Source organism: Cervus elaphus, chromosome 12 (assembly GCF_910594005.1).
Source record: "Cervus elaphus chromosome 12, mCerEla1.1, whole genome shotgun sequence".
NCBI lineage: Eukaryota > Metazoa > Chordata > Mammalia > Artiodactyla > Cervidae > Cervus > Cervus elaphus.
This window is the reverse complement of record NC_057826.1, coordinates 55,233,633-55,247,074: the sequence shown is the minus strand read 5'-3', so window position 1 is coordinate 55,247,074 and position 13,442 is coordinate 55,233,633. Positions and strand designations below refer to the sequence as shown.

The 13,442-nt window shown below is 43.4% G+C and overlaps 1 protein-coding gene across 3 annotated transcripts in view; it reads left to right on the top strand.

Annotated features, from left to right (window-relative positions):
- LOC122705540 (death-associated protein kinase 2-like) overlaps positions 1-13,196 on the top strand; it is a 104,927-nt gene extending 91,731 nt beyond the window's left edge. For 2 of the 3 annotated variants that reach the window (XM_043920975.1, XM_043920976.1), the window contains exons 5-6: positions 11,839-11,884; positions 12,737-13,196. In XM_043920975.1, coding sequence (XP_043776910.1) covers positions 11,839-11,884; positions 12,737-12,834 — 144 coding nt within the window. In that variant the 3' untranslated portion in view covers positions 12,835-13,196. The remainder of the gene's footprint in view (positions 1-11,838; positions 11,885-12,736) is intronic. The other variant, XR_006344128.1, reaches the window with a different exon arrangement.
- Positions 13,197-13,442: the final 246 nt, after the last annotated feature.

Sequence of the window (13,442 nt, the reverse complement as noted above, 5' to 3'; positions counted from 1 at the left end):
GGGATGGATTCAAGATCTTTTACGGTTGCTCTGAAGATTGATTAGGTACCTAGTTAGATGTGGGAGATGAGGGGGAAGGGAAGGCAGAGTCCAGGAAGACGCCCAAGCACTGGCTTGGGGTCCGGCGCAGAGAGGGTTTGGCGTGCCTAGGGTCTCACTGGCTGCACCAGGGCATGGGCTCACATCCCACACATGGATTCCAGCCCAGTTCCTTCTCTGCCCTGTGGGGTGACCTGCTGTGAGCCTCCCCTCCTTAGTCTAATTGTCGCAGTATCTTGAATTCCTCCAACAGAAGCTATCTTGCAGAGTCTCGCTCGGGTGTCACAAAGTACAAATCAGGGTCATCAAGGAGTCTGTGGCCTGGGCTGGCCTTTGGACCTCAGGATGATAATACACCAAGCAGGAAATGGGCTACCTGGATTCACCTGTGACTTCTTCCTGATAATGCTGTGGATAGTTGACTTATTTTCTGTGTCTTTTCTGGCTCCAGGAGGTCCAGATTGGGTTCTTGAACACAAATGATAATACTTAGCTGTCAGAGTTGTAGAAATGAGACAGAAGCAGGATTAAGTGCTGGATACTAGATAGATGCTCTGTAATAGTAGCTGGTACTGTTATTTCCCTTCCCGTAACAGAGGAAAAGAAAACACGGCTCTTGTTTTGGGCCCTGCTAGAGTAGGAAAACAGAGCCTGCTGCTGCTGCTGCTGCTGCTGCTGCTAAGTCTCTTCAGTCGTGTCCGACTCTGTGTGACCCCATGGACTGCAGCCTACCAGGCTCCTCCGTCCATGGGGTTTTCCAGGCAAGAGTACTGGAGTGGGGTGCCACTGCCTTCTCCGACAAAGCCTGCTAGTGCAGTTCAAAGTTGCCCAGCAGAGAGCTGAGCGTGGTTGTTAGGTGGGGTTGCTGGTGGGGGATTCTTGTCTGGCTCCTGGGCTCAATCTGGACATTTTCCACAACCTGGAGACAGTCTGGGTTTTTCCTGGATGCTAGGGTGAAGATGCTGGTAACCCCGACCCTGCCTCGTATCCTTAGCATTGTGTGGACTCTGAGCCTTCTGACTCCCCTCCCATGGGTCCCTTGGCCCAGGCCCAGCTGGGCAACTTCAGAAGTGATGAGTAGCTGGAACTCAGTGGGATTACCTCATGATTGACTAGACTTCCCGGAGCCAGAATGTGAGTACGTGTTCCCCTTGGCTGGAACTTCCTGCCGCTGGGGGGACTCGTGCAGGAGTTCCAGCTGGTGGCTTAGAGGGGACTTCCTGATTCCATGTTGTTTCTCACCATATACGATTCATTTTATATGAACACATTTCTCTTGCTGATTTTCCTTCTCCATGAGGGTTCTTGGCCTCCCCCTCCTCTTGTATTCTGTTACTTCTTGCCAGTTGAGTCAGGCTAGCTTGGCCGCCCCGTGAATTCAGTCACCATGTTATCTCCACGCCCTTACTCATGAGCTATTCTCCATGGTCACCTTCCAGCTGGAAGGAACAGGTGATGGAGGAGGGTCAGCTCTCTGGCTGGCCTTTGGAATAGGAATGACCTCTCCTCCCATGTCAGCCATTGTGTTAGTGCCAGGGAGGATGAGACTCTATTCCTGCTTATGATATACTCCCAGTCTTGTGGCAGAGAGCAGATAAATGGAAAGATTGATGTACAGTAAACAGTCTTGGTGAAAAGAGATCATGGCATGTTATTGCCTGCATATCTGTGATGCATCCTTGTCACCCATAGGACAAATGAACCTATCAAATGAGCCCCGGTTCTGGCCTCATTCCCCTTTCCCCACTCCAAAACACGAGCCCCAGGCACCAAGATGACAGATAAATGCCCTGTCTCCGCTCCCCTGCGCTGTTCATGCTGTGCACATCCAGGAAGCTACTAGTCTTCCTTTTCTCTGCCTGTGGACTTCCTGCTCGTCCTCCAGGTCCAACAGTAATGCCGTTTCCTCTGCGAAGCCTTTCCCATGCCTTGCCACCTCCCAGAGCGTAACCAAGAGCTAGCCTGCTTCCTTGCTTCTCTTTCCCCTTGTACAGACTTCTGCTGGGAGCATTTATTCCTGTAATGACTTTCTGCTCTTGTCTCTAGTGCAGTGCCTGACACGTGAGTTACTCAGTGTTGGATGAATGAGTGAATGAAGGAATGAATGCTTTAATAAGACAGATGCACACATGGATAGCACCTGGAAAAGGCAGAAGAGGTTGTGGGCAGTTTTCAATTCCATGACATGACATATATTGAGGGACTGTTTGTATTATTCTTTAAGGGCAGGGTGACAAACATCAATAAGATATGGCACCTGCCTTACAAGAACCCACCCTCTACGGGCAGATGGCCGCAGTGAGACTGGTGGCGAGGCCATCTGGAATAAAAACTAACCACAATTCTCACCAAGAGACACTCACTTCCAAGGGGTAAGCTCTCTGCCTACGCAGAATGAACACCACCTTGACGTGTGTTATAAACCCACCGTGGACAGGCCTGCTGGCCTGAGTAGGTAGAGGGGTGCAGGTGAATGATGTTGCCCTGGACGTGACACTGGGCTGACTGCCCTCATCCTTGGTAGCACCCAAGGTACCATCTGGAGGATGGATACCAGAAAATGTGGCTCAACACCACCCAGGAACCTCACCTTGGTATGTGACCCCATACCAATAAAGGCCTTGCAGAGGGCGTTTCTGTGTGGTTTTCTGTGTATTTTGGATTTGGGAGTTTCCCCTCTGAGTATGGGTGTGTCTCCCCCATTCCTCCCCATAGCCAACCTCAGAATTCAGAAATGGATGGTGGTTCTCAGATCTGATGTGTATTTTAAGCAATGAGAACACACCATGAGAACTGAATGAAATTGTATATGAACCAGGAACCCAGAGCTGTGAAGGGACTTTTTGATTTACATAAACAGTGTTAGGAGGAGTGAATTCCTGAGCAACATACCCCAACAATCTAAATTCCTCTATGCCCTGATCATCCTTTGAGCTGTCTTTATGTTCATGATGTGTTGGTTCTGTTCATCAAGCTTTCATAAGAATGATACTATGCGTGTGTGCGTGCGAAGTTACTTTGGTCACGTCCGACTCTTTGCAATCCTATGGACTATAGCCCACCACGCTCCTCTGTCCTTTGGATTCTCCAGCAAGAATACTGGAGTGGGTGCTGTTTCCTTCTCCAGGGACTCCTCCCAACTCAGGGCCCAAACCCATGTCTCTTAAGTCTCCTACATTGGCAGGAGGGTTCTTTACCACTAGTGCCACCTGGGAAGCTAGTGGTACTAGCTTAGTAGAACTTATTTATTAGAATTTCACCAATGTGCTTTTATTTTTATTTATTGATTTTGGCCATGTTGTATGGCTTGCGGGATCTTAGTTCCCTGACCAGAGGTTGAACCTGGGCCCCTATAGTGAAAGCGGCAAGTCCTAACCACTGGATCACTGGGGAATTCCCACTAATAATGCTTTTAATGTGCATGATACTTTCTAGAGGACAGCACGCTTACACATCTCTCCTCTCATTTGATTCTCGTGGCTACCCACTGAGGTAAAAGGTGTTTTTACTTTTTATACATAAAGCACTTGAGATTAAAAGAGGTTAAATTACTTGTCCAAGACCACACAGGTATTAAATGACAGGGCTAGTACTTGAACTTCTGGAGAAGAGAATGGCAACCCACTCCAGTATTCTTGCCTGGAGGATTCCATGGACAGAGGAGCATGGTGGGCTACAGTCTATGGGGTCGCAGAGTCGGGGACATGACTGAGTGATTAACACACAGTACTTGAACTTAGCCAGTGAGGAGACACTAACAAAGCTGAGTGTCACCAGCTTTTGTTTCACCAGATTCTAACAGGGCAAATTTTGTACTCGCTTGCATCATGCCTTTTACATGTAGTTAATCCAAAGGTCTATGCTGTGCCATAAGTTTGTCCTTTGCACAGTTAAGTTTTCTTCTGTTTACATTGTTTTTTCTTTCTAATAGATTATTCCTCATACTTAAAAAATCAATCTGTGCTCTATTAATTGCTATAAAATGTGCATGCATTTGAAAGTAGATCTTATAAGAGTAAAATGATTTCCATACTAAAACCTTGGAGCATAAAACAGAGGTGAGACTTGGCAGTTTTTTAAACAATTTTTTGTATTTATTTGTTTTTGACTGTGCTGGGTCTTTGTTGCTATGCATGGGCTTTCTCTAGCTGCAGCGAGCAGGGTCTACTCTCTAGTTGTGGTGCATGAGCTGCTTCTCATTGCAGTGGCTTCTCTTGTTGTGGAGCACAGGCTCTCGGCACGTGGACTTCAGTAGTTGCAACTTGTGGGCTCATTAGTTGTGGTGCATAGTTACTCTGCAGCCTTTGGGGTCTTGCCAGACCAGGAATTGAATCTCTGTCCCCCGCATTGGCAGGCAGATGTGCAACCACTGGACCACCAGGGAAGTCCAAGACTTGACGGTTTTGACTGTCAAGATAGGTTAGGGTGAGATTGAAAAGGTTTAGGGCAGACCAAGAAGTTGGTATAGGCAGTCACAGCCGTGGAAGACTTTCCTGTCAATTTTTTTTTATTATTATTATGAAAACATTTCAAAGCATTTGAAGAAACTAAGAATACAACTGGCACCATTATGCCTTCCTCCTCCATTCAACATTTGGCCACATTTGCTTTATCTCTTTCTTTAAAACAGAAAAATATATTTTTATATTTGTATTTATATAAAAGCATCATTGGGCTTTCCTGGTGGCTCAGTGGGTACAGAAGCCACCTGCAATGTGGGAGACCCAGGTTTGATCCCTGGGTTGGGAAGATCCCCTGGAGAAGGAAATGGCAACCCACTCCAGTATTCTTGCCTGGAGAATCCCCATGGACAGAGGAGCCTGGCGGACTACAGTCCATGGGGTCATAAAGAGTCAGAGATGACTGAAAGACTAAGCACAGAGCAAAAGCATTATATATACATATATGTGTGTCTAAAATATCTTTAATAAAAATTTAAAAATAAATAGTAAAATATATGTAATTTAAAAAATTATGGTATCATTTGAAAGAAAATTCTAGCTATATTGACCCTTTACTCTAAATACTTCAATAAGCATCTCTCAAGATTAAATTCAGTCTCTTACCAACCCATAATGCTGTTATCACACTTAAAAAAATTAACAGTAATTTGTGGAAGACCTTTAATTGGTAGAGAAACATTATTCTATTTCTGATTTAGAAAGCAAATTCTCCTGGCAGAGGAGAGAGAGTAAATAGGAGAGAGTGAGCCAGTTGGAGGTAATGATAAGAATGTGGGAAAGAGGTGAACCAAAGATCTTCAGTAAGCCTCTTTTAAATGAAACTGATGGTTGTTTATGATCTTATAAAAAGTAATAAGTCATAGAAAATACAGAAACATACAAAGAAGTTACCTACAGACTCCCTACTCCAAAATAATCACTATTAACTTTTTGGTGTATCTTCTCCAGCTTTTTATGAACAGTGTGTGTGTGTATGTGCGTGAGAACTGTACAACCTTTACAATCTTCTCTCCTGCTTTTTTCACTCCATATTCAACTCAAGCAGCACACGTTTGCTCTGTAATGATTTATTTTGCTATTGAGGCTTCTATGTAAGTCTCTCCTGATTTCCTTAACCATTGTGTGTATTCTGAGGGTGGACCTTGTTTCCTGGTCCGCATACCCAAAGCGTGGTTTGTGTCCCAGCCTCAGCGTGTGCCCCCATGAACTCTTCATCTCATGAAGCCCCAGGTATCAGCCTGGGAGCCTGGACCCTTAGGAATGCATGTTGGCTGCTTCATCAACTACTATGAGGCCACCCTAGAGTGATCTGAGGAGAAGTGAAGTGAGGACACTGAGCTCCGAAATGATTGAGGAAGGAAACAAAATGTGGCAAAAAATCAACTATGGAGAGCCATTATTGAAAGAGTTGAAATTTGATGGTAAATGGGGAGCATTAAACCAACCAACTGCTTCTTATAAGATACAGCAAGAGGCCACATGGGAAGCAGAAAGAGAAGGGGATTGTGGGTAGAGCCTGCATTTGAGTCTCAGCGCTGCTAGGGGATATTGGGCAGGTCATGGACTGACCTTTCCTGGCCTTGAAAGTGGAGACAATATTGCCCCTCACTTCCTCACCTGGGAGAGGAGTGAGGGGCCAGGGAGAAGTCAGTATTTCTGAAAGGGTCCTGCAAACTCCAAGACTCATTACAAGTGATGGCTGTGAATTTTAACTAGCCTCCCTATGAAGCCATGTTTCTCCCTATTCCTCTCTTTCCTCCAAAGGGATTCATAAAAGGAGGTGGGCACAGAGACACCCAAGAGGGGAATGAATAAGGTGGTGTGTTCCAGCCAGTAGGCTGAGCAGATTCCCAGGGAGGGCAGGACACTGGGTGTGAAGTTGGTCTGACTTGGAGTAAATACCATGATCCCTGTTTTACAGATGAGGACACTAAGAGAAAAATGCAGTGCCCTCCTCCTCTTTGGTCCTTATTACCTCTGTCATCACTGTTAGTTGCTCAGAGACCCCTGCTACTGCCGGGTGCCCATCGTCCTCCTCTCTGGGTCCCTGCCCAGGCCTGATCTCCACTGAAGTATCATGTGTTCAAATAGTACCTTTTAGGTTCCATTCACATCTCCACCATCAGCCCTCCCTCTGAGCTGATCTCACTAGGAGTGAAAGAATCTGATTCTGGAAGTGGTGAAGGGTGGTGCAGACAGCAGCTATCTTGGCGCTAAAATCCCTGAGTGAAAACCTAGCAGCACCACTTGGTAGTCGTGTGGCCTTGAAGCAGTTACTTAACTTCTCTGATCCTCGGTTTCCTCACCTGGGAAACTGGTGAGGAATTTAGTAATTTAGGAATGAGTAAAATTTAGGAATTAGTAAAACAGTAATTTAGTCTATTCAGATTCTGTGCAGTGGTTTTCTGGTAATAGCTGGACTCCAGTAAACAAATACATGTACGCACACACTAGATTACTATAAATTCTACTGATATAAAGGTTTATAATATAATTTACAAGTATAAAATATATAACACTTTATTTTGTTAACTTCACAAAATAAATTGATTCTCACAGAACACTTAGTTAGTTGTATCTGTAGCCAACCTATGGATGCAGTAGACAGATGAGTGTAGTTTCCAACAGGATTGTTGGTTGGTATTTTTGTTTATGTTAGTAAGTAAAGTGAAAGTGAAGCAATGAATACTGCTTGTGCATTGGAACTTCACAACTTCAGTGATGTGAGTGGCTTCTTTTCTGAATTGGATAATAATTTCTGAATACTAAAAAATATTTCCTCAGTTTTCTCTGGTAGCACAAAATAATAGCTAGAGACACAGCACACATAAGTTTAATCTCTGTTATTAAGTGATCTTTAGCACTTCCTAAGTCTAGAATCAAGAATTCAAGTCCTGATTTGTATTGTCTGCCAGTTTCTGTGGTGTAAATATACCTGCTGTGGCCAATTTCAAGGTACCAATATTGCTGACACTGACTAGAACTGGGAAGAGGGGTGCAGTAACATACCATGATGTAGTAACATGCCATGATCTCTATTCAGAGAGAAAAGGCATTAAATAACTTCAAGAACATAAAAGATAAAAAAATATAGTAGAAATTAGAAGCAATAAGTTGTAAGTGTTTTAAATATAATTTAATTAAACATATTTCCATAATTTAATTTTTAGTATTAAAACAATATTCTTACGTGGCTCAGTTTAACACCTGGCTCACAGATTCCTGCAATTTAGCAGCAGTCTCTCATGAGCCAGTAGGCACCAGCTTTAGCCTACCCTAAGCTCTCTGAGACCCTGGAGGTGAAAGCATTTTGTAAACAGGACAGTGCTATATGCAGGCTGATTGTTGTGGTAACGGCAGTGGTGTAACAGTAATGGTGCAGCCAGCATTTATTAAGGGCTGTAGTAAACATGCAGGCTCATCTCTGAGTGCTCTGCTTGTGTTTATCTACTCCTTTAATCCACACGACAGACCCTATGAGAAAGGTTCCATGGTCATGGCCATTGTATAGAAAGGGGAGGTTCCTCAAGGGCTCTTAGGGTCTCCTGAGAACCCAGTACCATGTTAATATTTCTGTTTTGTGGATGAGGGGCCAAGTGGTGAGTCAATTGCCAAGGTCACACAGCTAGCCTGGGGCAGAAGTGGAGTTCAAACCCAATTCTGTCTAAGAGAGGCCTTCTCTAGTGTTGGTTCCCCAAACACTGAGCACCCTGATTTTGCCTTCCTTGCAGAACTTGCTTTAGAAAACCAATTCTGGAGCCTCACTCCCAGTGAGTTGATTTAATTGGTTTGGTCTTTTTTAACACAGTCTCCAGTAGATTCCAGTGGGTAACTAGCTCAGATGGGGCCCCCAAAGCACAGCTTGGGGCTCAGAATGTCTGAATTGAGACCCAGGTTCTTCCCTGGCTAGATGGAGGCACTGGGCATTCATAGCTGGGTGGCCTTGAGGATCTAATAAGGTGATGTGTGGGAAGAACTCATGGCAAATGCTAGTTGTCATGTGGCACAGACCACAGAACCAGAGGTCAAATTGCCAACACCCGCCGGATCATTGAAAAAGCAAAGGAATTCCAAAAAACATCTACTTGTGTTTCATTGACTGTGCTAAAGCCTTTGTGTGGATCACAACAAGCTGTGGAAAATTCTTAAAGAGAAGGAAATGCCAGACCACCTTACCTGCCTCCTGAGAAACCTGTATTCAGGACAAGAAGCAATAGTTAGAACCAGACATGGAATAAAGGACTGGTTCCAAATTGGGAAAGGAGTACATCAAGTCTGTATATTGTCACCCTGCTTATTTAACTTATATGCAGAGTACATCATGTGAAATACTAGGTTGGATGAAGCACAAGCCAGAATCAAGATTGCTGGGAGAAATATCAATAACCTCAGATATGCAGATGATACCACCCTAATGGCAGAAAGTGAAGAGAAAGGAAAGAGTCTTTTGATGAAGGTGAAAGGGGAGAGTGAAAAAACTGGCTTAAAACTCAACATTCAAAAAACTAAGATCATGGCATCTGGTCCCATCACTTCATGGCAAATAAGTGGAGAAAAAGTGGAAACAGTGACAGATTTCATTTTCTTGGGCTCCAAAGTCACTGCGGACGATGACTGCAGCCATGAAATGAAAAGACACTTGCACCTTGGAAGAAAAGCTATGACAAACCTAGACAGCATATTGAAAAGCAGGACATCACTTTGCTGACAAAGCTCTGTATAGTCAAAATTATGGTTTTTCCAATAGTCATGTACAGATGTGAGAGTTGGACCATAAATAAGGCTGAGGCCTGAAGAATTGATGCTTTCAAACTGTGGTGCTGGAGAAGACTCTTGAGAGTCCCTTGAACAGCAAGGAGATCAAGCCAGTCAGTCCTAAAGGGAATCAACCCTGAATGTTCACTGGAAGGACAAATGATGAAGCTGAGCTCCAATTCTTTGACCACGTGATGCAAAGAGCTGACTTTGGAAAAGACCCTGATGCTGGGAAAGGCTGGGGGCAAGAGGAGAAGCGGGCGACAGAGGATGAGATTGTTGGATGGCATCACCAACTCAAAGGACATGAGCGAGCAAACTCTAGGAGATAGTGAAAGACAGGGAAGCCTGGTGTGCCGCAGTCTGTGGGGTCACAAAGAGTAAGACACGACTTAGTGACTGAACAACAACAGCAACAGGCCACTTTATGTGTCTTGTTTGATCCTGTTAGTAACCCTCTTGAGGTAGGTTTTCAGTTAATCCTAATTCACAAGTGAGAAGTCTGAGGCTGATAGAGCTTCACTAACACTTATTTGCCCAGTGTTAGACTGCTGGTAAATGGCAAAACTGGCATTCAAAGCCATGTTCTAAGTCTCTATCTATGTTGATTCCCTAAAAACAGGTTGTGCAAGAGATGTGCATGTGACTGCATTGGTTCATTCATACCTGCATCCCATCGGCCATTCCTGAGCACCTACTACATGGCAGCCACTCTTGGGTAGAGCAATGGAAAAGAGAGACGAAGCCCCCGTCCTCCCTGTGGGGCCACGGATACTGGCGAGGGGAAATATAAGAGGCAATTGTAGTGCAGTTGGTTCTCTGCCAGAGGCATGTCCACATACCATGCAGGCCCTTGGGTCTAGTTGTTGGGTCTGCAACAACTAGCTGTGTATGTTGATGGGGGTGGGAGGGTGGGGGTCGTCACAGGAGAGGTTCCAGCAGGGAAGTGGTGGAGCTGGGTGATGAGCAGAGGGGAAGAAACTTGTCAGAAAGGCATTCTTGCAGAGTGAATTGCAGGTTGGGGTAAGGGTGATGAAAATCAGCCGGGATGTAGCACAGTGTATGCAGGCCAGAGGTGGGAGGGCCTTGAATGCCAGATGAAGACAGACTCGGGCCTGGGGCGCACTGGAGCCTGGTGGGGAGGGGCTATCTGTGGTCTCATCTGCAGTGTGCCATGGAGTGATGGGACTGGATGCCATGATCTTAGTTTTTTGAATGTTGAATTTTCAGGCAGGTTTTTTGCTCTCCTGTTTCACCTTCATCAAGAGGCTCTTTAGTTCCTCTTCACTTTCTGCCATTAGGCTGGTGTCATCTGCTTATCTGAGGTTATTGATATTTCTCCCAGCAATCTTGATTCCAGCTTATGCTTTATCCAGCCTGGCATTTCACAAATTTCCCTAAATTACCAAAGTAAATGAGTATATGGGGTCTCCCAGGTATGTCAGTGGTAAAGAATGTGCCTGCCAATGCAGGAGATGTGGGTTTGATCCTTGGGTCAGGAAGAACTCCTGGAGAAGGAAATGGCAACCCACTCCAGCCTTCTTGCCTGGGAAGTCCCTTGGACAGAGGGGCCTGGTGGGCTATGACTCTACAGTCTATGGCGTCGTAAAAGTCAAACATAACTTAGTGACTAAACAGCAACACCAACAAATGAATATAGATTGATTTTGTATCACCTCCTTTGTTGTTCACAATAAGACTTACTGTTAATGACATTGATGGGATTTATATGGTGTTTTGTATTTTAAAGAAAACTGATCAAGATGGTCTCTAAGGTCTCTTATAGCCATAATAGGTTATGATTTTTCCCCATCACGAAAAACATTTGTCTCAGTAGTGAATAAGTATATGAGAATTAGATCAGGTGCTCCAATGTTCCCTGAAGAGTAGACAAATCTTTATCATATAGCATGATTTAGTTACCACAATATTTGCAATAATTTTGTGGGTTTGTCTTAAAAACTCTGGTTCTTGGAGGTTAGATCATTTGAGCAAGTGAGTGCAGCGGGACCCAGAGGGATAGCTTAACCAGTGGTGTACTTGAAAATAAATTTATCAAGATAATAGTAAATGAGAAAGTGATGATACTGAAAACTATATATCGTGAACCCATTTTTATAAAATATGCAATAAAAATAAATTTCCAGCCTTGGTGGGTATGTGTGTTGTGAAAAATTACATGGGTATAGAGAAAAATATGGAAGAAAGTACACAAGATTAAAGTGACTTTCTTTTGGGGTGGGGCAGGGAGTAAGTTTAGATACCGATTTGGGAGGAAAAGGCAGAGTACCAGGGAGAGATTTTGGAGCAAAACATATATGAGATCTCATCTGTGTAAAATCGTAGGTTTGTGTTTATAAAAAAATAATGAGAATACCCCCTGTAGACTTTCCTCATGTGACCAAAAAAAAAGAAAAAATCCTTGTAACTTAAGCCTTCATTTTAGCAAAGAGTGTGAAGATGTGTCCCAAGTCTTTGATGTTGGAAACAGGATTGGACTTTCATCTCTAGGCTCTGGAGTTCATTGTATATTCCACCTCACTCATCTAAATGTTTTGCTTTCAATGTATTTTTTTCCTAGTTGGAAATCTACATTTCTGAAGGAACCCACTCAACAGAGGAAGAGAGTAAGTGAATTTTGAACCATTATTAGAAAACAGCTTTATATAGTACTTTATCTTGGATATTAGGTTCTTCCACCAGCCAAGCATCTACTGGGTCATTTGCAAGAGTACAAAATCAGCTACTAGCTTTTCCTTAAGAAGAAAGTAATTTTTTCAGTGGAATGCTGGGTGAACTAGAATTAAGCCCTGTGGATATTGACTGGTTTAGTCACATCTGTAAAGAATGTGCCACACATCTGTAAAGAATGTGCAGCTCTGGCAACCTTGACGTACAGACTCTGAGGAGAGCTTGCCTCTTTTCTTTGGTGGCAGGAGAGCGAGCTGTATGTTTGAAGCTGAATTCAAAGTTCCAGAGAATAAAGCGTTAGGGAATGTCGGGGTAGGGGTTGTCCTTGTGAGTTTGGATTAATGTATTATATTGAATGTTTTTTTTTTGGGGGGGGGCCATATTCTGCGGCATGTGGGATCTTAGTTCCCCGACCAGGGGTCGAACTACAGCGCCTCCTGCAGTGCAAGCATGGAGTCTTCCTGGGTAAATGTATTAAAATGGGAGTAAAGAACACCCCCCCCCCTTTTTTTTTTGAGAAGCTTTTTCATATAAAGACTCTCTGGCCTACAGAGAGAAACAAGGTGGCAATTACTTAAAAACAGCAGAGATGGAATTCAGGAAAAGCAAAACTGAAATTACAGGAAATTTTTTCTCTTTAAGTCTTCCTTTCAAAACTTACAAATATTTAGCCAACATCTGCATTAAGTTTTCAAGGAGTTGAATTCTATTTTAACAAACTAATAAAAATATTGTCTGTTGCTGTATATTGACAGAGTTATGCTAACTTGTGTGTGTGTGTTTTGTAGTCAACAAGCAGATAAATGACAAAGAGCGAGTGGCGGCTGCCATGGAGAACCCCAGCTTACGGGAAATCGTGGAACAGTGTGTCCTGGAACCTGACTGATAGCTGTTTTAGAGCCACTGAAGTATAATCATTTGATATATTTGTTTAAAGTCTTTGTAAAATGTAAAAAATTCATGTTTAATACATAGGTGATTTGTACCTCAGAGCATTTTGTTAAATGATGATTTCCAAGCAAGATTGAATTATAAGGTAGTACCTAGTTTGTTCAATGTCTAACATTCTCAGGATTTGTAACCCTTAAATAATCAGACAAAGATATTTTCTAGTTACTGTGTGTAAGATGAGATGCTATTTTTCTGATGCCCATTCTGATGCTTTTCATGTCAAAATATTTACTGTGCCCAAGTGTACTCAATTTAAACCATTACTCTGTAAAATAAATAAAACAGATGATTCTTGTACACACATTAGAATGTTTTTATTTAATTGTAAATTTCAGTGTAAACACTCAAAGATACTTCCAAACCTTTATTTTCTGATTATTATGTAGAATCAGAGATAGGAGAGCTAAAGCTTCCCTGGTGGTCTCGTGGTTAAGAATTCCTCTGCCAACACAGGGACACAGGTTCGATCCCTGGTCTGGGAAGATTCCACATGCCATGGACCAACTAAGCCAGTGTTCTGCAACTACTGAAGCCCACACTCTT